The sequence below is a fragment of the Durio zibethinus genome, chromosome 11 (assembly GCF_047325235.1).
Source record: "Durio zibethinus cultivar Kanyao isolate XHJ-2024 chromosome 11, ASM4732523v1, whole genome shotgun sequence".
Classification (NCBI taxonomy): Eukaryota; Viridiplantae; Streptophyta; class Magnoliopsida; order Malvales; family Malvaceae; genus Durio; species Durio zibethinus.
Window position 1 is genome coordinate 575,139 of NC_143172.1, and position 23,042 is coordinate 598,180.

A 23,042-nucleotide genomic window follows, 5' to 3' on the forward strand; every position below is an offset into this window, starting at 1 on the left:
AGTCAAGTTTTGTGAAAAATCGTTGGTGATCACACTTTTGTAAGACTTTGACAGAGGCAGCCTTACTTCCTTGTATTTAAAATTGTGTAGTAATCATTCTTTTTGGGCAAGTCAAGCACAGCAGCGAAGAAATCTTGCATGTTTAATTGGTTTTGGACTTGGCATGGCAAAACTACGCGCTTTGTTGATATAAAGAGTCAAGACTGACATTTTCCTAGGGTCAATGTGCCTAGCAATTGGCCTGCCATTAACGTATAATAGAAACCATGACATATAGAATTAAGCAAACTCTAACTGAAAGAGAGGATTTGGACAACCAAGTTGGATGGGACTCGAATGAAATAAAGGAAATATTTCGTGAAAAATTTAACAAAATTAGACAAAATAGAGAAATTGGAGACCCATTAACCAATGAGTGAAGAAGATATTGGTCTATCATAAGCGCGTGGTTAACTGGTTTGGCTGGTTGCTGAAGATTTTTGTTTATTTCCTAGCCCGCCTATCTATGTTGAATTTTACAACACAAGCAAATGGCTATAGCGTTAATGCGTAACTATTTCTCAGTATCTGCCATGAAATTGGCAGTAGCGTCTGGAATCGGTACATTAAAACTAAAGTTCCAAGAATGCCAATATGTTTGAATAAGTATAAAAAATTTTTCCTTTGGTGGAAAAGTCGCCACCAAATGATGATTTCAGTGCAAAACGCGTACAGACGTGAAAAAGCCAGATGCCAAACTACTCCTATAAATATGACGGGGCTTTGAACTCAAAAACCACCGGTTAACGATACACTGATACCTTATTTTTATTTTTCGAAGCTGCAAAAACTAATCGATAGAAATAGACGATGGCCGAAATTGCGGTATCCTTTCTTCTTGAAAAACTCTCATCTTTTCTGCAGACAGAGGTGGAGCTTTTGCAAGGGATTCCAGAGGATTTAGAGTACATCAAGAATGAGTTGCAGAGCCTGAAGGCAGTCCTGAGAGTTGCAGACTCTGTGGGTGAGAGTAACCAAGAACTCAAGGTATGGGTTCAGCAAGTAAGGGAGGTCGCTTACGACACTGAAGATATCCTGGATGAATACAAGCTTGACCTTGTCAATGATCATAGGCATGGGATTGATGCTTTTCTACATAATGTTTGCTGCTTTACAAAAAATTTGAAAGCTCAGCACCGGATTGCTTCTAAAATACAAGGCATCAAATCCAGAATGAGCAACATATCTGCCAGGCGTCCACACTTTGACAACAATGGTGCAAATGAGCAAGGCCCAAGCTCCACTGGTACAGTTAATCCATGGCTGGACAGAAGAGGGGATGCCCTCCTTCTAGACAGAGTTGACTTGGTAGGCATTGACGAGCCCAAAGATCAACTGATCAAATGGTTGGTTGAGGGAAACCCCGGGCGCAAGGTTATTTCAGTGGTTGGCATGGGAGGGTCTGGAAAAACTACCTTGGTGAAGCAAGTCTATGACAATGCAAATGTGAAGAAACATTTTGCAGTACATGTTTGGATTACTATTTCTCATCCTTTCAAGATAGAGAAGCTCCTAAGAAAGATGGTACGGCAACTCTTTGATGCAATCAGGAAGCCAGTTCCTCAAGGTGTGGATGACATGGATGCGGTTTTTCTGAAAATGGTACTCAAGGACTTCCTGCAGCAAAGGAGGTATTTGGTTGTTTTAGATGATGTGTGGCACATGAATGAATGGGAAGTGGTCAGTCACGCATTAGCTAACAATGGTCGTGGCAGTCGTGTGTTGCTCACAACGCGTAATTCTGAAGTAGCATCTACGTCTTGCATAGAATCTGGAGATAAGGTCTTCAACGTAGAGCCCTTATCTCCGGATGAGTCCTGGATTCTTTTCTGTAAGAAATGTTTTCGGCAGAACTCATGTCCTCCTGAATTGGAGAAACATTCTAGACGTATTTTGGAGAAGTGTGAGGGGCTGCCACTTGCAATTGTAGCTATCAGTGGTGTTTTGGCTACAAAAAGACGTATAGTTGCTGAATGGGAGACTGTTTACCGCAGCCTTGGTGCTGAAATTGACGATAATAGCAAACTCATCAATTTCAAAGAAGTGCTTTTGCTGAGTTTTAATGATTTGCCATACCACTTGAAATCTTGTTTCTTGTATTTAAGCCTCTTCCCCGAGTACCATCCCATTGAGAGTATGAGACTGATTAGATTGTGGATTGCAGAAGGGTTTGTTGAAGCCAAAGAAGGAAAGACACAAGAAGAAGTTGCAGACGACTATCTTAATGAGCTCCTGAATAGAAGCATGGTACAAATAGCCGGAACAGCGAATGATGGTAGGGTCAAAACATGTCGCATTCACGACCTTCTGCGAGAAATCATCATTTCAAATGCTAGGGATCAGAACTTTGTTGCAGTAGCTAAAGAGCAAAATGCAACATCGTCTGACATGGTTCGACGCCTGGCAATACACAACACATTCCCAAATGCACAGCAAAATAAGAATGTTTCTCATCTACGCTCCTTGCTTATTTTTGGGATGGGCGATCCACTTTTCTGTCCACCAAAAGATACATTGTTTCCTAATGGTTGTAGGCTGCTAAAAGTGTTAGATTTGCGAGCTGCACCTATACAGACATTCCCGGAGGAAGTTATTAACTTGAGACTTTTAAGGTATCTTAGCTTGAGAGATACCAACATCAGGACAATTCCAAGCTCGATAAGGAAGCTTCAGGACTTGGAGACATTGGACCTAAAACATTCCCAAGTTACTGAATTGCCTGTTGAGATCCTAAAGCTCCGAAGACTTCGTCATCTTCTGGTATACCGTTACGAGTTTATCTCATATTCACGTTTTCACTCCAAATACGGTTTTCAGGCTTTGCCAGGTATAGGAGCTCTACAATCCCTTCAAAAACTCTGTTTTATGGAGGTAAACCATGATAATGCTCTCATTATAGAGCTAGGAAAATTGACGCAACTTCGCAGACTAGGCATTACAAACTTGAGAAAAGAAGATGGAAAGCTTTTGTGCTCATCCATTGAGAAGCTGATCAACCTTCATGCATTGTCTATCGTTTCATCAGTGAAGGAAGAGTTCATTGATCTGCAATATGTTTCTTCTCCTCCTCAAGTACTTCAAAGGCTATACTTGTATGGGCGATTAGAAAAGTTGCCAGACTGGATACCATCTCTTGAAAGCCTGGCGGTTGTATATCTAAAATGGAGTAGACTGCCAGATGATGCACTTGAATCTCTTCAAAACTTGCCCAATCTTATACATCTTGAACTGCTGCAAGCTACTGAAGGAAACACTTTACGGTTTAAGGCTGGCGGTTTTGAGAAGCTTAAACATTTAGGTATAGATAAATTTGAAGGACTCAAATGCATAGAAGTGGAAAAAGGTGCAATGCCTTCTCTTGAAAAGCTTAGTATCCAACGTTGTAAATTGCTGGAAAGGGTGCCATTAGGGATTGAATATCTGGACAAGTTAAAAGTGCTTGAATTTTTTGATATGCCTGAGGAATTGATTATGACCCTTCGTCCTGATGCACAAGGTGGAGATTATTCAAAAGTTGCAAACATTCCAGAAGTTTATTATACCTACTGGAGAAACGGAGAATGGGAGGTCTATTCCATAGATGAAAGAGAGCATAACACAGTCATTAGTAGCCAAATCCTTCAAACTCGTTTTAAATGATTTTTAACACTTTAGCTTTACCAATTGTATAAATTGTCTACGTTTTAAGCCTATTTGTAATACTTACTATTTCTTTCTTTCTTTTTTTTTTTTTTATCTAAATTTGTTGGGCATAAATTGTTTTTACCGCTTTGACTTTGCCAATTGTATCAGTAAAATTATATTTATTGCTCTTGCACGGTATGATGCACTGAAAGTCTGAAACCAGTCCCAAGATGGAAAATTGATGACAATAATGGGGCTGGTTTATGCAACTTGTGTGAAGCAAAGAGTCAGCTAATTGTGCTTAAAAATTGTTCCAGCGTTAATTACATAAAAAATATTGCCAAAATTTTCTGGATGACACCCAATCTAGAGACCTCACGTTTCAGTTTCCATCCACCGCCAAAACCGTTTCTCTCTCTCTGAGAAAAGGCCATAATTGGAAAGCAGTTATATATTAGACAATTTATAGATTATATTTTTCATTGCACCAGCCAGTTACTCTCCTAGAAAAGTAGAAACCCTTCTCTTGAATATTCGACCCAATTCAACAATTTCAGATTCTCTTATCTGCTTAGTTATGCTGTCAGACTGCCTTAGTTTCTGTTCTTTTCTGGACAACCTGTTTGCAACATCAAGGGTTAAACTGACCATATCCCTGCTGTTGGTTAACAATCTCAAGACAGTGGCAGAGTGTGCTGGGTTGGAAACAACTCTATTGAGTAATATCAGCACCTCCCGTATCAATAACGTCCTGCAAACAGAAAGCACCTATAAGATGAGCAGACATGGTTTAAAAGTAGAACATCAAACATTGACAGAATTGATGACACAGAGTTAATAAGAGCGGCTCAAAATTGGGGAAAATTTTTCATATTTTTAATGAAAAACAAAGGGCTTAACTTGTAACTGACCAAGCCATTGCTTCCCTATAAGAGTCAACGCAACAGAAGCGTCATTAGAGTTTGGGAAAATGTAAACACGCATTGAATGCGGCATGCTAAGCCAAGCATCATAAAACAATGAAAATAACATCAGCCATCAGGCGCACACACATCCAGAGCCATCACTTACCTTGCTCTAAAGGTTTCATCAGACTCAGTACAGACGGCTGATTCTAAGTCTATTTCAGACACCAATAGCTGCAAAATCAGTGTAAGAAAATTTGCTTCTCTAGCTAGCTTGTGATTCACTAGTATTTCAAAGCCGGATTTTCCAGATGAGGCCACAAAAGCCAGTAAGGTGATAGCATTTTTGCGAAGTTCCAAGGCCTGGAAAGTTAGTTGCATTATATAAAGACAGAATATATTCCATAACAAGCATCAGCTAAGAAAATGAGTCAATAGTCTCTTCGAAAACCTTGGATAATCTTAACATTACAACTTTTTGCAATACCAATAATGCATTAAATAATCGAATAAATCAAGAATGAAGTTTCTTTAGTTGCAACCTACTTGTAAACTAGTTCCACAGCAAGCTATACAGCCAGCCAACCCCTCAAGAATCATAGTGAATCCTTGGAAAGCAGCAGTGTTTTCCTCATCATTAGCAGCATCAGCACTTTCTGCCATTGTACAACCAGAGCAGAATGTGACCACCAATTTAGGACCTTCATCCAACAAAGAACCATAAGCCATAGGGAACAGACGCAGTGATGAAATGTAGTTTGCTTCAGATTTTACTAACATAATACTATATTCAGAAAAGACATTTGTATCACTGGCATTAAAAACCAGAAGACCAGCCCTGACAGAAGGCCAGCAAAGAATACATTAAGTACAGGGAAAGAGAGCTTAGTTCAGGCAGTTGGGGAAAGGAGATTCAGATGGGGATCTTTGGTTCAAGCTGTATTGCTTTCCTGTTGTACCAAAAAGTGTTGATAGAATGTTTTATTGGAAAGGCCTGATAGCCATCTGGATATCAGCAACAATATGCTGACTTCAACATTTAAGATATTGCCATCCCTAAAGCAACATGTGATTGTAAAGTAGAAAACAAGTATGTGTGATCAATCTTGTAAGTATTGAGTACAAGAATATGTTACATTTTCCTGTGCAATGAAAGAAAGAGGAAATAAGAGGCAGAAGGAACAAGCATTCACTTACAATTTAAAAGCAGGTAGAGAGTGTGCACAGCCCCCTTTCGAACAAGCAATCCAGCTTCCTTTTTCAGCAGTTGTGAAATGCTTACAAACACTTGAATGAGGCCAAACCTAGCTCATGTAAAATAGCATTTAGAAAATAAAAGTAGCGTCTCAAGATAGATATTTGCAAAAAAGGAGATCATATGTGCTTACTTTTCTCTCTCTGTGTAAGCATCACTTCTCATCAGAATCACATTCATAATTGAGACTGCTTCCAATCTTACACATTCTTCACTACTCTTCACCGCAATTAGATGCATCAATTCAAAGAGATGAATCCAGTTTATACAGGAAAACAGCAATGTAGAGCCTGTACCGCAATGTCCTTTCTTGCACAGAGTTTCTGCTTCAGAAGGTTTTACTCCAATTTGAATGCAACTTGCATGATTACCATCCATGCTAACGCAAACCTGTCCTCGGATTTCATATCCAGATATATCATCAATGCCGCTCCCAGAGTGATGACGCTCAACCAAGAAATTTTCCCTGAGTAGAGTGCACTGGAAAGATCAAATCAAAGTTCATAAGCACACAATATAGGTCAACAGTTGGTCTACCTTTAGTAAAGCATAATGCATCTCCAGCATAATGAAAACCATACGACAGATAATAGAAATGAAAAGTATAAGGCAAAGCCTAATAAAGCATACTGACAGAAGACATTAGAGGGAGGGCAAAGGGAAACAATTCTGAGCACCATTAATACAGAAAAGCAAATAAGATGAAACAGGAACTCCTATTTAATTTCAGAACAAAACATATTAAAAAAGATGATCTCTAGAGGCCAAAAAAAAGGAAAATAGATGAACTACAGCACATCCAATATCGAGGTTTAACAAGAACACATAACCAACCTTCAAGTTAAAAAGTAAAAAAGGAAACAACACACGAATACTAGCTATACCTTGCTTCGGAATTCCTTTCAAAAGTCAAAAGATGCTTCAACAAGACATGTAGTATATGGAGAGATCTATAAGCAATAACCGCCTGTATCAAAAAGGATGATCCTCAGGAATTGCTATAAAAGAGTAATACTTCATAATTTGAAATAAAATGATAACACACACACACACACAAAATGAAAGGTAACAAACATCTGAGATAGTGAGATCCTTTTACAGGGCACAATCAAGTAGTTTTTCTTCATCCTTTCTGAGTTTGGAGAGAGGAGGTGTTGAGGGAGAGCATAGTGCCCTTTAAGTAGCTACCTATTGCTATATAATGTCATTGACACTAGAGAATTTCTTGCAGCAATTTCCAAAAGGTGAATATTGTGATACATTGCCATCTAACTAATCCTACCTTCTTAGGTGAAAAAAGTTAAAAGTAAAAAAAGTTAACAGCCCATTGCTTCAACAATTGAAATTAAAGATTTATGAAGCCATATATGCTCACATCAAAGTTCAAATAAGAAATTTGCAACTCACATTTTCAACACTACAGAGATCAAACAACGACTCAAATAGAGCCTCCAATTGCAACATTCCACTACTGATCTGCAATACAGAATTAAATCAAACAGTAAAGAAACTATTAACTGCATACCAATTAGCTCTAAATATAGGTCATAAATCAAATATAGTCAAGACATACGTCTACAATATGAAGCAAGGAGCTGCGGACTTTAATGAAGAAAACTATCCAAGTACAGTCGTAAGTTATCTTTCAGAAGTTAAATGAGTCATTTTTTAAGATTGGAATTTGAGTATGAGCCTTGACACAAAAGTCAGGTTGTCGTGACCTAGAACTGGAGGCCACATGGTTTCAAGTTGCAAAAACAGTCCACTTTCAAATCAAGAGTAAGGCAGCTTATATTTGACCCTCCCTACTCCCCAGACCTGGCAATTTAAAAGCCTCATGTGCTAGGCTGCGCCTTTTTCGTGGTGTAACTTTCTTTTTGTCTATGGGGACAGGAGAGGGGGTTTAGTAGGGTGAAGGCACAGATAGTTTGGAGTTCACATATCATGATAAATCTCTCATAAGAGAAACAGTTTTCAATGGCTGATGTCTCATACTTTTGTGAACAAGATGATAGAACACAGTACTAAGCCATATCATGTTTCAGCAGGTATTGAAACAATAAGATTAGGCAGCACCTTAGTCAGAGAAGAGTAGAAACAAGATACTTTTGCAGCTTCAGAACTAAGAACAGGATGCACAGAGCTCTGCAAAGCCTTTTCGAAAGAGCTCTTAAATACCAGTGGTTCCATTGTTTTGGAAGGTGAGCTCATATTAATGAACCCAAACAGGACATCAATATCTGTGGAACAAACTGCAAACAACTTGGCTATCAGATTTCTTCCCAACTTTTGGTCACTTGGCAAATCCCAAATGCCATGCAACTTATTAGAAAGATCAAGACAAGCACTTAGATCTGTCTGAACTCCAATTTCCTTACAGCTTGACTTGGCTACCAAAGACAAGGAAAAGGGGCATCACAAAAACTGTTAAGAACTAAATTGGTAAGGCAGATCAGACAATTTCAAACATAGTGTCCAATTCACTTCTCACCTGTATTCAGGCCAACCTGATCATCAAAAGCTTTTGCATTTGGAAATTCTTGTATAACCTCATGATAAGCTGCAACGGGGATTCCACGTTCTCTGTCATTGAGACCAATTTCATTCAAAATCTCCAACAAATATGATGGGATGTACAACGTAAGATAATAATACATAGTCGATCACCTTATTTCAACTTAAATTGCACAGAATGATACTCAAATGACAACAGCAAGAGTTAAGAAAACTGGATTTTAACCAACATTTTAGTTGTCTCTACATTTAGAATTATTACATATGAACTGCAGAAGAGAATCAAGAGAAGAACAATGTTCTAAACTTCTAACTTCGACATTTAGCTCCTCACATGGTCCATGTGTGCATGTGAAAAAGGGAGAGTAAGAGAGACAAAAATGATCTACTCACAAGTTTGCAATCCTCGACCCATGAAAATTAGCAACGTTCACCTCATTCTTTGAATCGACAAATGCAAGCTGATCCTCCTTGTTTCTTTCCTTCTTAAGCTGTGAACACTCTTGTTCCTAAATGGATAAAAAAGAAACACTTATATCATGCAAAAATTATTCAACTAAATGGTCTCCCTAAGGCCCAATCCCAAACAATTTAGGTTTTAGCAGAAAACAATTTCCACCAATACTTTATTTCATCAGTCTTGTAACAGTTGCTTTCAGATTTATGATATTAGGCACACACACAAATTCGGATCATATTCACTCAAAATATTAACAATGAAATACGCGTACGAGGTCCGCTAGCTGCTTTGAAACGCGTCCCAGCTCCTTCTGCAATGATAATTCACAACATTTCAATCAAATTTTATCTTATATTGGTAATATTTCTAAAAATCTTTTTTATTTTTGTTTTAAATATCTAAGTCAAAATCTGTAAAAGCATCAATTTATCGACTATTTCAAGAATCCTTAATAACTGACTTCTTTCTTTTTTTTAATTGAAGAAAATAACTTAACGAGAACTCAGAGTATGAGAGCGTAAAACCCTAACCTTTAAGCGCTCAATCTCGAGATCCTTAGCGTTACCAGAACCGCGAACTAGCCGCACAGGAGTCGAAGGAGTAGCGCATTTAGGAAAAACGCCATTGGAATTCAAGGCGCCACCGAAATCGGCGGTTCTCTGGGAGAGTTCTCTGGGAGGCGAGTAACTGAGGGAATCAGTGCGAGATGGCGGCGCAAAATGTAGGTGTTGATGATGTGACGATGGTGGTGGTGGAGGTGGTGGTGGTGGCGGTAGCAAAGGCGGTAAATAGGAGGAAGAAGGAGGGTTGTTTTGGTTAACAGAAGAACAAGAAAGAGCGAGTTCTTCAACTTGTATAAGTTCCTCCAGGAAACTCGCGTCCCATTCTTCCAAATTTTCTTCGCTCATACCTTTTTTTTTTTTTCTTGCTCTGTGTTTGGGTGCATGGTGACTGTATTGACTGAGCTATTTAACTAGTGATCTGGTGTTTATTTCGGAGTTGGGCCTACCGTTGTTTAACTAGGTGATCGATGGTCCAATCCAATTACTCATTACTCTGATTAATCAAATCCAAACGGTGTAATTGTACTATAAAAATTATCGGCTGCTTGATTCAGTGATTAAAATAAATTTAAAAAAGATATTAAGATTAATGTTCGAATTTTAATCTTTTTTCTCTCTCTTAAAAAAATTGTACTATAGGGGTCTAAAGTGTTTAATTCACTCAACAAGACAGCGTGTTACTTTTCCTCTCCTTTAATCCATTTTTAATTTTTATATTTTTTTTTATGCAATTATTTTGTGTTTTGCATTCACTTTATTCGCTTTTCTCTTGTATATATATCCAATCAACCCATAAGCTTCTAACCACCCAAAGAAATTGAATTCCTATTCTCTTCCCGCATTCTATTGTTATTCTTTCCTTTGGCCCTTTTGCTCTTCATCGCAATCTCATTTTCCACCTTAATTTGGGTTACTGGTATTTGCATAAGATATGTTGATGGGACTGCTCCTTGCAATCTCTGCTTTCCAATGAAAATTTGTTGAATTTTGTACAGGTAAACATTTATATGCAAACATAATTGATTTGTTCATAATTTTAGCTTATATTAATCTAACTATCCTCTCTTACAATAATCTGATTTTTGGGCAGCAATCCTTCCGACGGTCAAAAATCGACAAAAGTTACATATCCTAGAGCTTCTAAAGTATCATCATGAGTTCGAGTAGCAAAAAAGAGATTTTGTATGACGAGTTTCTGAAGACTTTGCCTAAAGATGATGAGGAATCATCCCCATCGTACATCCAGGAAACGATTAAGTCCTTGTGTCCTAAGATCACTACTTCAGGTTCTGCGGACCATTCTATTAAAAATTATGGGGGAGATGGGATCCAAGAAGAATCGGATCCAGGTCTTGGACTCACTACAGATGAAAAAAAGAAACAATTTCTAGAGAAGATTTATGAGCCAGTGGAACAATCTGAGGTTCAGGGTTTCGATTATGACGAGAAGTCATTGAAAATGTTGCTTCTCAATGAAAAAAGCCAAGATTCGATCAAGCTAATTGGCGTTGTCGGGGTGCTTGGTGTTGGGAAAACAACACTATGTCGCTTAATTTTCAATGAAGAAGAAGTGAAGCAACGATTTGTTCCAAGGATTTGGATATCCATGTCCGAAGAGCTCAAATCAATGGAGGATGTTGTAAAAAGAATGCTGGAACATCTTGGAGTTGAAGAAGAAATCATCGAGTCCATTTCTAATGATCATAAACTTCCTGGGTTGCTTTACTCTCTTCACCTGAAACTGAAAGGGAAGAGGTTTCTGATTGTGTTTGATGATGTACGAAACAAGGAGGAGTACTATGAAAAACTAGAATCTTGTCTTAGAGATGGACATGGATTCCCGAAAGGGTCTGGAGGAGCGGTCATTGTCTCAAGTAGGAATCAGGAGGCAATAAAGAAGATGGTTGAGGAGCAAAACTTGCATCGTTTGCTGCCCCTTTCAGATCCAGATTGCTGCTGGGGTATATACCGGGACCCAGATGATTCAAAAGGAGAAAAGGATTCGACTCGACTAGAAGTTATGAAAGAAGTAAAAGAGGAACTGAAGAAGAAGTGTGGAGGTTTTCCTCTGGCTGCGAGAATCATGAGAGAAATCAATCATCTTCACGAGGAACAAATGTTACAAAATGATGGTTTAAAGCAAGCATCTGCAGCTCCAAAGGACGGTTCTGGTGAAGCAACTACAACTTAAAAATATAGTTCGATTGAAGCATCTACAAGTTCAAAAGAAGGCTAAATGGTGTTAGCCAATTGAATATCACTACATATGCATAACAATATTTTATATTTTTTCTAAGAAATTTCTCTTTTTTATTACGCAAAGAGTTGCTCTATTTTTACGATTTTATCTTTATGTATTGGAGTTTGGGGGTTTCATCCCATATATATTTTCAGAACTTAATTTCTAGCTGTAATGGATTTTCTTATTGACAATAAAAGAAGTATTGCATCACTTAATCAGCCTGAAGATGATTTGTATTTTGCAATTAAAAGCTTAAAATACTGTTTTTTTTTTTTGGAATGTTGTACATATGAAAAGGATATTAAGTTTATATAGAAAATGAAAAAATTAATGAGCTAATGTCCTCCATCATTTTACTTCATTTTCATGATCATTTGCCTTCAATTAGGATTATTTATTTAATTGATTTTATGGGGAAATGTACCATTTCAAATAACATTGAAATTTGAGAAAAAAAAAAGGATTATATATGGCTATTACAAATGGTAACTTATAAAATGTTATAGTATTGTATATTAATTATTACAATATAAAGTTATAGCGAAATTCATGAATGATATGTCGAATTTATCAAAAATGTTTAAAGTTTTCAAATAATACAAATTTTTATTATAATTCAAATAAATAATTTGTTCCTTTAATCCTTTTATGCATGTTCTTCATTTTAAGATCTTGTTTTCTTATGTACATTCCAAAACATTAAAGAAAAAAATTGACTCATGATATAATCACTTTGCACACTAGGATTACATTTCTACATTATATATATAGGTTATTTATTCTCAATTTCTCATAGTAATACACCAAAAATAAATAAATAATTAAAGCAAGAATTAAGAGAGAAAAAAAATAAATATAATGGATAAAGAAGAAACAAATCAAAAAGTAAGATATATAGATCATGTTTGGTGTATAAGATGATAGATATGATAGAATGATAATTATCTTCTATTATATCTAGCTTGTATCTAAAAAAAAAGATAAGGTTATAAGGAAGATTAATTATCCTCTTAGTATAGGATGATTTAATCTAGAGAGGATTATTTTTAATTCATAAGATTGAACTTATATATCTTATTATACCCTTAAAAATTATATTAATAATTTAAATTATATAAACTTTGAAGAAAGATAATTTTGATCAATTAATAAATTATTTTATCTCTATTTTTGCACATATTAAATATAAAATATGATGACATTATTTAATCTAATCATATTCATAATATCATCTTATATTATTATATCATAAACTTGAATGTCAAACACATCTATAGAGAATACAAGAAATAAGAAAAAAAACAAAAGAATAAAAGGCAAGAATAAAACACTAAAAGAAAAGAAAGATTGGGAAATAAAGGTGTAAAAAGGATAAAGGATAAGTGAAGAGGAAGGGTAAAAAAGAAAATGGAATAGAGTAAAGGAAAGGTTAATAATGAAAAAGAAAGAGAATAAGGAAAGGAAAAGAATTAAGAATGAAGAACAAAGGAATGGAAAATGAAAGATATAGAGTAGAAGAAAAAGAAAAAGGAAAATAAAAAATGAAATTTTAAAGAAAAGTGAAGAAATTAGAAAAATAGAGAAAGTTTAAAAAAAAAAAAGGAAAAAAAAAGGCAATAAAGAGTGATAGGATGAAAATAAAAGAAATGAAAATTGAAAAAATTGAAATTAAAGAAAATTAAGAATAAAGAAAAGAGGAAAGAGAGTAAATGACAAAGAAAAACAATATGATAATGACAACTGAAAAAAATAGTAAAAAAAACTATGATGTAGATAGTTTTTTGTATATTGATAAGTAAAAGAATGAAGGAAGAAAAATAAAAAGTCATGAAGTAAAATATATGTAGGAAGAAGAAAATTAAAGGAATAAAAGAATGATTGATCATGAAGAAAAGGTATTAGGTAAGAGAAAAGGAAAAAATGTAAATAATTAAAAATAGAGTGAAGAATTGGAAGGTATAGAAAAGAAAAATATAAAAAGATATTAATTATAAAATATAATATTTCAAATGTAAAAAAAATAAGCATGATAAAAAGATATACTAAACACAAGTTTGAAGGAAGGAATAAATTAAGAAAAAGTAAAGAAAGAGTGAAGACAAGTTAAAAGAATAAAGAAACATAACAAATGAAAAAAAAAGTGAAAGAATAAAAAGGAAAGTTTAAAAATGAAAAAAAAAAAGTGAAGAAGAAATAAAAGAAAAGAAAATAAAGAATGTATAAGAAAGAACAAAAAGATAAATTGAGAAAAGATAAATTAAAAAGAAAATTTGACTTGGTTGTCGGATTTACTCAATTATTTTATTATTCATTTATAGTGATGAATTCAATATTTTTTTGAAAATGTTCATTTATAATATACATAAAAATTATAATTAAAATATTAATTTTTTTAATTTTCTTATTTTATTTAAATATGTACATATACTTTTATTATATTGAAACAAGTCTTTTTTTTATTTGTATTCAAATAAATTTTTATTTCAAACAAAAAATTAATTTATATTAAGGACTTATTTAAGAATAAATTAAAGATTAAGGATTTATTTGAATACAAATTAAAGTTTGAGAACTTATTTAGACCAAAGTAAACATTAATGGTTTAATTAAGTGCAATCAAGTTAATGATTTATCTAAATAAATTGATAAAATTCAATTTTTTTTATTATTTTAACTAAAATTATAACTAAAAATTTGAAATAATATACTAATATATTATTACAATTATCTATGATGAATTCTCATATCTTAAAAAAAAAAACACAATTGCATAATTACTAATATTATCAAATATATCATTATCAATATGTGTAATTAAAGAATTATTCAACAAAATTGACCAATTCTGTCAAGAAAAAAGTGTTTAAATTTTTGATTTGTTCATAAATGCCCTTGCATTTAGGCATGGATCTGCCTCTGTTCCTTTAAATTAATTATATGTTGAGCTGCAAACAGTATGCTGAGACCATTTACTTAGTTAATTGCTCTATTATCCATCCAAATAAATATATATATATATATATATTTGATACAAATAGTAGAGTCTTTTACTAATTAATTAATCAAAAAACAAAAGTCAATAATATATTTAACAAAAAAGTCTTTACCCCATGGAGAGACTGTTATTTCATTCAGTTATATATATATATATATATATATATGTTTTCATATAATTTTAATTATTTTAATTTCTACACGAATTTGATTGTTATATTTGAGCAAAAAAAAAAATCACTTTGTTAGCTTTTATTTCTAAGGCTTCATTGCATTTGTAAAATCAAACCCATCGCACGTTATTAATTGTTTGTGTATGGCATTCTACAGCAATTCTTTCACAGCCCTTTAATGAACTCATTTGATACTTGGAGGCATGACAATAATGTTAATTTCTCTACACTAGTGTAAAAGCCCTGTTTCGCACGAGATCAATATTTATATAGCAACAATTAATTAGAATAATATAATATTAAATAAAATATAATGATCATAATTAGCATTTGAAATTTAAATATATTATTTTTATAATTTGTATTTATTGTATTTTTTATTATCTTTTTATTTCCCACGTTGATATTTGTCGATTTTATTTAATAAAAATAAAATATTTTTAAATTCGTTACATGGATGGAATTTTCTAAATATCTCTTAATTTAATAATTTTTATTTAAAAAAAGTTGTCATTTGCATTTTTTTTTAAATTGTATTACGTCATCTGTATCATTGTCTTTTTTTTTTTTTGTATATTTCATCTTATTTAATATTTTTCGTTTTTACTTTTTTTATATTTCTCTTTATTAATATTTTAAAATTGACTAATGTGTTAAGGAACAATTCTTAGGCCTTTCCCCACTGTATTATTCCTCATTTCAATTTCTTTTTGAAAAATGTCCCTACAAATTTTTTTAAAAAATTTTATTGTTAAGGAATTTTCAACAATAATTTTATTATGGTTATTTTTTTGTTAATTTCCACTTTTGTTTAGTAAATTTAATAAATTATTAATTTAAATTATAAGATCCAATGAAACATAATAAATAATAATCAAATAAAATAAAAAATAAAAAATATACTTTTAAAATGAGCTAACTCTCTTTTAAAAAAAAAAATTGAGCATTTATCCATTGGACTTGATCACTATTGGAAAAAATAAAAAAATCTTAATTGGATATTAACTTATCTCTTTTTGTTTTTCTATTTACATTCCAAGACAAATTCTTTTTTGGTGTTGACTTAAATTTTTGAGTCAAAAGTCAAAACCTAAATTTAGCCGAGAATGCAATTTTATTATTTAATAGTTAATATTTAATATAAAATTTTTTATTTTTTTAAGAGAAATTATCATAGTAAAATTTTTTAACTCCGTATATGAAATTAAAATTATAACACATGATCCTTATATATTTAAATAAATGGGATATGTGTTACTATTTTAATCTCGTTTGTAGAGTTAAAAAACTTCAGTATCAATGTATTAAGTAATTTATCTTATTTTAATTATAAAATATTTAGGTAGACAAATTTGCTTGTTTGTTTGTTTTTTAAATATTCAATGTGCCAACATTAATCACCTAATTGTCAATTGTATCCTAGAATCTTCATTAATTCATTGTAATATCCATACTAATTAATAGGTAAAATAGTATATTTATAATATTTACAGAAGTTAAGCAGCTAATCTTTTAGGGATAGTTTTAATAGATAAGTATATATTTTTATTGATGTTATTGAGATTTTTATTTTTTAGTTATTTTTATGGAATTTTTTTTTAAATATTCAATCTGCCAGCATTAATCACCAGACTATAAGATTAACAGGTTTCAAACAACTAATCTCTTAAAGGATAGTTTAATATATAAGTGTATATATATATGTACACGCACCACACTACATATATATCAAATGTCCAAAGAAAAAAAGCAAATATAAAAATAAAATTAATGAATTTTGAGTATTGAGATAGTATTAATTCATAAAACAACAATAATAAATAAGAATTCATGATGCCATCCCTGTCTGGCAACTTCTTGAAATTTTCAACTGCAATTTTTTCAAGGTTGCTTCAATTTCCACACTCCGCTTGCATCGCATGGGCAGAAGGTGATTTGAGGGCATTGGACTTTCTCCAAATGATTGAGTTTTGGAAATTGTTTTTGAAGTTCTTTCCAGTTGATCTTTATATTGGTTAAGTACTTCAAACGCAAACTCTCCACCTCCCCCTTTTTCTCGTTAGCACCCAGGTTACTGAGTGCTCCTCCTCTAATGTAGAGACGCTTTAGGCTTGTCAGCTTCTCCGGGTCCAGCCACGTTGGTAGTTCTCTTTCTGGAAAACATTCGAGGTCCAGTTTTACTAGCTTCTGACTTGTTGCATCTTTTTTGTTGTCAGGTTTTGTTGGCGATCCTTTTCCGCAGGCTCCCCATTGTATTTTTAGATTCTGAACTTTCATTACGGCCCTTGATTTTGATGCTTCACTTTCTTGCTTTTTGCGGTCTGTACTTTTGTCTGCATTGCTCTTGGGATTTCCATTACCTTTCTTTTCACCTTTGTCTCTTCGCGTGGCTTTTGTTTCATTATTCACCTCGTTTCCACTTGTCCGCTTTGCTCCCCTTTCCATCGCTCCCCATGCTATTTTCAATTTCTCAAGCGCCTCAAACTTTAAGAAATTTGCCTCCTCTTTTTTTATTGAGAAATCCTTGTCGTTCACGTTGATGCTGAGTTTCTTCAGATTTGGTAATGCTGTCAAGCTGCCAAGAGTGCATGAGCTATTTTTGCTAATTACGAAGCCCTTAAGGACTTCGAGTTGTGAGAGTTGAGATAGTTGTTTGGGAATTTTGTCTAGCAAATAGCACTCAGATAAATCCAAGTAAATCAGCTTCTTGAGTGAACCAATCCCCTTTGGTAGTTCCTCCAGATTGTGACATGCTCTGAGATCTAAGATTCTCAATTTGTTGAGCTGGCAAAGAAAATTTTCGAGCTTCGAGATTCCGGAGATTCCTTGAAGACTAAAAAACCTTAACTTCTTCAAATTTTTCAACCCTGTTAAAAAATTCGTGTTTTCCACTTCGATATGGTGCTCAGCTGTGCTCTCCCATCTTCCTAAATAAAGAACGCCTATGTTTCTCATCTTGGAAAACAGCTCCTCCGGCAAATCAGGAAATTGCTTACTGACATTGAATAACGTTTGCAGCACTTCCAAATTTTTCATTATTTTCTCTTTTTCCTGTCTTAGTTTCTCCCCCGTTGGATCAGGCTTTGAAAGTGGATTCCTTGAGAACCAAGAAGTATTTTCAGATTTTACCAAACATGACTTTTTGCTTTCTGAAATTTCCATGGTAGGTTCTCCCTTGAGGTCGTAATCAAAGAAGTTAGCCTCCTTAGCACGCTTGACGATGAAAGAACGAATAATCGGATGCATCTTGTAGCTGGTAGTCTGCGATCTGCTTCTCTTAGTAACAGGCTCAATGAATCCCATCTTTACAAATTTGTCAAGAGTTTTATTTACAAAACACTTTGTATGTGAATCTGGAGATGGTGTTGAGCTTTCCCCTGCATCTGAATTTGGAGACGGTGTTGACCTTTCCCCTGTACCTGAAACTGGAGATGGTGTTAACATTTCCCCATCCCACCAAAATCGTAGAAGCCTCTTCTTAACCTCTGCGTTCTCTGGGAAAATTGCGAAACACAACAAACACAGCTTGTCCCTTTTAGCAAGATCCCGATAATGGTCTCGAAATTCTTTGAGAAAAGACCCGCTCTCAAATATTTCTGTTGAGTTTTAAATAAGAATATTTACTTAGAAAGAAAAGGTGTGAAATAAATAACAAAAAATAAGTAATTCGGTCATGATGGTTTACCCTGATAGAATGACTCCAAGGTGTATTATTAATATTCTAATTTAAATGAAAATATATAAAACCCCTAATTTATATATATAGATGATTCTCATTAATTAATTAAAGAAAGAATTTTATACGATAATGTAATTTTAAATATTATTTTAATTATAATGTTATAACTTATAATATTAATTTTAATCGCATAATTTTAAAATATTATAAAATATTACATTTAACAATCCTTCAAATTCAAAGTAATATTGTAGATGTTAACTTGAATTTGTTAATTAAATCTTGAAAACAATTAAGAAATTCTTTTTTTTTTTGAAATAAAACTAATAGAAACAAAGATAAAAAAATGAAATCAGGAAGCCAAAATCGCTCAAGTTACAAAACACTTAGCAAGTTAGGGACTAACATGGTGTAACGTGTAGCAAGATTCAAAGATGGTATGGCGGAACACATGACGAGTTTAAGAGTTGGTATAGCAAAAACAAATAGCAGATTAGTAGATGTCGTGATGAAACACATACTATGTTTAGGAACCGATGTGGTGTAATAAGCAGTAGATTTAGAGATATCGTGACAGAGCACATAACAAGTTCAGGAGCTAACATAGAAAAAAAGTCTGGTTTTAGACATAAACTAAACAAGGAGGCTCGTGAAACAACTTGTCTCTAATATTATGTTAAGTTTTAAATAAGAACCTTTGTGTGAGTAAAAATGAGTAAGATAAAAGGTAAAAAAAAAAAATAAAACACAAAAAATACTTAATTCGACCATGATAGCATATATTTATAGAAAAATAACTTATAATATTTTAATTCATAAGAAAGAATACATAAAATACTATTTATATATAAAAGACTCACTAATTAAAAAACGAATCTCAGATAATATCATGATCGTATTGTAATTTTAAATATTATTTTAATTATAATATCGTAACTTTAATGTTAATTACGTCTGATTATATAATTAATGAATAATACATAACATTACCATGTGCTTCATATGGATTAGGCAGGGAACCGAGTTCTTTGCCAACAGCCCTGGTTTGTAAATACCCACGTGCCTCAGAACCAGAAGAAACGCGACGCTGTAAAGGGATCTGAACTTTCACTTTTGTGATGTTGCTTCTCAGCACTCTAAGATTCCGTTCAATCAGCTTCTTTACCGACTCAGTTGAGGCGTGAGATAGATCTGCTAGGATGTCATCAACATTGTCTTTAAGGGTTTTGAGTAGTCCGGAAAGATTATCTTTAAAATCTTTGAGTTTATTAAATTCACCAATCACATACTTGAGTTCTTTGCATACTTTATCAAGCTGATTATGCATATCCATTTGGTCACCCTCTTTTTTGTTTTCATCATCTCTGTCCTTCTTGCCATCCCCCTGATCAGGCGAATCCGTGGTTACTTTCTCCTTAGTGCCGTTAAGAATCTTGTCTCTTTCCTCGGAGAGACGATTAAGCAGCTTGGATAAGCTTTGAATAATCTCCTGAATGGTGAAGGGTTGAGCAGGGTCATTTTGCGACGGTACTGAACCATCTTTAGAATTAGATGAGGACATGGTTGAAGAGAAGAAGTGAGCAAATCAATGAAAGAATGTGAGATATGGAAGAAAGGTTCTCAGATAGAAACTCGATCTGGCTCATCTCTTTTATAAGAATATTTGGAGTTACCAAACTTTCACGTTAAGAAAAGTATTTATTAATTTATATATTCCTTCCGTGATATTTATTATTTTGGACTTTCTCATAATATATAGTAGTTATACATATTTTGATACTAAACTATTAAATATTACAAATATTATAAAAAGAATTTTAAAAATGTTAATTCAATTAAAATTAATATATATTTTGAGTGAAACATTGCTTTGTAAAAATTTTAATAATAATAATAATTGTTTCTAAAAAGAAGCACAACAAATCATTACGAAAAATATAGCTTAAAGATAATTTTCACAGTTTTTTAATTCTTTTTGTTAGATTTTTTATATTGAGAGTGATTCTTCTAAGGTGACTCGCAAAATCTTTGAGTTACAGTTAGGGATGTAAACGAGTCGAGTCGAACCGAATAGTGAGAAGCTTGAGTTCGAATTCGACTCACAACTCAGAGCTCGATACTCGGTTCGAGCTCGATCGAGTTTTATTTTTTAAGCTCGAGTTCGATTCGTGATCGAATTCGAGTTATTCGAGCTCGCTCGATGAAGCTCGATTAATATGTAAAAATAAGTTCGATTCGTATATTCGATAAAAGTTCGATTATTCATGCTCGAATTCGAATTCGAACTCGGACTCGAAATATTTTATTAATTAAAGTAATAAAAATATATTTAAATATAAAAGCTCGATTAGGCTCGCGAGCTACTCGAGTCAGATATAAAAATATTCGAATTCGGCTCGATTGATAAGTCGAGCTACTCGAGCTCGACTCGACAATAATCGAATCGAATTCGAATTTTTTTCGAACCGAACCCGAGTAACTTGCGAATACTAATGTATCATTTATACCCCTAGTTACAGTAAGAATATTACAAACTTAATTGAGTTGCCTAATAAAAAAAAAGTATTCTTTTTTTTTATTATCAAAAAAAGGAAAAGAATGGTTAAGGTTGTAAGTCATTTTTATTCTTCCACCCAAATTTTGTTATTCTTGTTCTAGCTTCCAACCTTTCAAGTCAATTATGGGATAATTAAATGTTTCTTTAAGATTTTTGTAGATAATTGGAATTTATATTTAAATCCAAAAAAATATTAGTACGTAGTCTTTAATTCAAAATATATTAAGATAGTATTTGGTATGAGATGATCACTTAGTAATCTTATATAACGGGGATATGAGAACATTAAGAGTAACCAAATCATTATTTTTAAGAGTGATCTAATTTCTATCCAAAAAAGATGAAAAACTTTTATAAATGAAGTAAAGTTAATATATAAAATTAGCAATAGTCAATATTATTCATTTAATATTGAATTAAAAATTTGGTTACTCTTAAAATTATAATTATTTTATATTATAATTTTTATATTATCAAATTAATATTCATTCTTATAATTTTGAAAAATAATTTGTAAGATTTTCTTACTTTTTTTAATGTTTTATACATAATATAAGTGTTTTATTTTTCTTTTGCTATAATTGTAATAGATTAGTTTTATTTTTTAATTCAAATGTTTTTTACATAATTTATATTATAAAAATTAGTTTAATCATCAATAAATATATTGATTAATTAAATAAAATATTATTAATATTTTATAAATTATTATTTTTAAACAACATATAAATTATTAACTTGCATAACTATTATAATATTTATGATTATTTTCGTACTTTTAAATAAAATAATATTTAAATTTTAGTAATATCAAACATGATAATTTTTTTTTTTTTAAAATTAATGATTGTAATCAAATAAAGTGATTTCAAATTAAAAATAATAAAATTATTTTGATAATAAAATCACTTATGTAATTAAATTATCATGATAATCTTATAAGAGATATTAAATATTCCTAAGAATATAGCCTATACAAACATTAGAAACAATATAAAATCTTGTTCTCACAAAAATTTATTATTGTCACATAAATTGTAAAATTTTAATAACATATGTAAAAGTTATGCTTTTTTTAAAAGAAAATAACTATGGGCATCCCGTAAAAGAAAAACATTTCTTTTATTACTTGACATGGATTGTGGGTCTAAATAGCACGCACAATAAATATATATATATATATATATATATTTATATATATATAATATTATATGTGTCTTGACTTTGTTAATCTTAGTAATTGGTCTTTACATAAAAGTTAATTTTTTTTGTCTTTCATGTTAAGAATTTTTTACACAAAAAAAAAAACTAAATGGAGTACGTATTAATTAACATTATTATCAAGAAATTTTTTAAAAAAATTATATATGAACTAAAGCTGACATTGATTTAATTGAAATTAAATTGAATAATTTGATTTGAAAAACATTACATTGTAAAAAATTTAATGCACGTTTGTTTATAAAGAGAAGCACAATAAATCATTTAGAAAATAAATAAAGACACTTTCTTTTTTTAATTATTCCTTTTGTTAGTTTTTGAGATTGAGAGTGATTTTTTTTTAGAGATGTAAATGGATAAAGTATGGATAGAATAAAATATTATTCATTATTATTTTCAAATTTTTATATTATATTTATTCACGTATTTATATTTAACGAATATTTTAAATTTCTCTACATTCTCATCTCTGTGAGTATTTGATGGATATAGGTAATCTCTATACCCCTAGCTTTTAAAAAAAAAATTTAAAATTTTTTTAAACTATTTTTTTTTTACTTTTATCTTGTATAAGGTAATTTTTTATAAATATATATTAATATATATATTTCAATAAAAATATATTAATTCTAATTAATCTAAAATAATAATTTATATTATAAAAAAATTATTTACTATGTATATATATATTACATACTTAGAGTTACAGTAAGAATATTACAAACTTAAATGAATAGCCTAATAAAAGAGTTATTCTAATATTTTATTCTTTTTATCGAAAAGAAGGGTTAAGGTATTATTGTGCAAAAATTAGAA

At 31.9% G+C, this 23,042-nt stretch overlaps 4 protein-coding genes across 9 annotated transcripts; 2 read left to right on the top strand and 2 right to left on the bottom strand.

Moving 5' to 3' along the window:
• Window positions 1-763: 763 nt before the first annotated feature.
• Window positions 764-3,845, top strand: LOC111289659 (disease resistance protein RPM1-like). The gene has a single exon (XM_022880895.2). It carries the CDS (start codon window positions 850-852, stop codon window positions 3,676-3,678), a length of 2,829 nt encoding a protein of 942 aa, XP_022736630.2. The 5' UTR covers window positions 764-849; the 3' UTR covers window positions 3,679-3,845.
• A 105-nt stretch (window positions 3,846-3,950) lies between these two features.
• Window positions 3,951-9,739, bottom strand: LOC111289660 (protein SENSITIVE TO UV 2-like). 5 transcript variants are annotated; one of them, XM_089767428.1, is made up of 13 exons: window positions 9,328-9,739; window positions 9,069-9,107; window positions 8,731-8,846; window positions 8,315-8,406; window positions 7,900-8,075; window positions 7,231-7,299; window positions 6,708-6,790; window positions 5,957-6,289; window positions 5,766-5,872; window positions 5,115-5,269; window positions 4,735-4,931; window positions 4,563-4,589; window positions 3,951-4,414 (listed from the first exon to the last, which is right to left on the bottom strand). In XM_089767428.1, exons 1-13 carry the CDS (start codon window positions 9,703-9,705, stop codon window positions 4,159-4,161), a joined length of 2,028 nt encoding a protein of 675 aa, XP_089623554.1. In that variant the 5' UTR covers window positions 9,706-9,739; the 3' UTR covers window positions 3,951-4,158. The 5 variants fall into 5 exon arrangements, with proteins under 5 accessions (XP_089623554.1, XP_089623552.1, XP_089623551.1 ...); XM_089767426.1 differs by having other exon boundaries at window positions 4,575-4,589; window positions 7,900-8,213; XM_089767425.1 differs by having other exon boundaries at window positions 7,900-8,213.
• A 399-nt stretch (window positions 9,740-10,138) lies between these two features.
• Window positions 10,139-11,812, top strand: LOC111290641 (putative disease resistance protein At5g45440). The gene is made up of 2 exons (XM_022882040.2): window positions 10,139-10,355; window positions 10,451-11,812. Exon 2 carries the CDS (start codon window positions 10,514-10,516, stop codon window positions 11,549-11,551), a length of 1,038 nt encoding a protein of 345 aa, XP_022737775.1. The 5' UTR covers window positions 10,139-10,355; window positions 10,451-10,513; the 3' UTR covers window positions 11,552-11,812.
• Window positions 11,813-16,512: 4,700 nt separating this feature from the next.
• LOC111290809 (uncharacterized) lies at window positions 16,513-20,074 on the bottom strand. 2 transcript variants are annotated; one of them, XM_089767443.1, is made up of 3 exons: window positions 19,738-20,074; window positions 19,439-19,639; window positions 16,513-18,365 (listed from the first exon to the last, which is right to left on the bottom strand). In XM_089767443.1, exons 1-3 carry the CDS (start codon window positions 19,826-19,828, stop codon window positions 16,651-16,653), a joined length of 2,007 nt encoding a protein of 668 aa, XP_089623569.1. In that variant the 5' UTR covers window positions 19,829-20,074; the 3' UTR covers window positions 16,513-16,650. The 2 variants fall into 2 exon arrangements, with proteins under 2 accessions (XP_089623569.1, XP_022738026.2); XM_022882291.2 differs by having other exon boundaries at window positions 19,439-20,074.
• Between the last annotated feature and the right edge of the window lie 2,968 nt (window positions 20,075-23,042).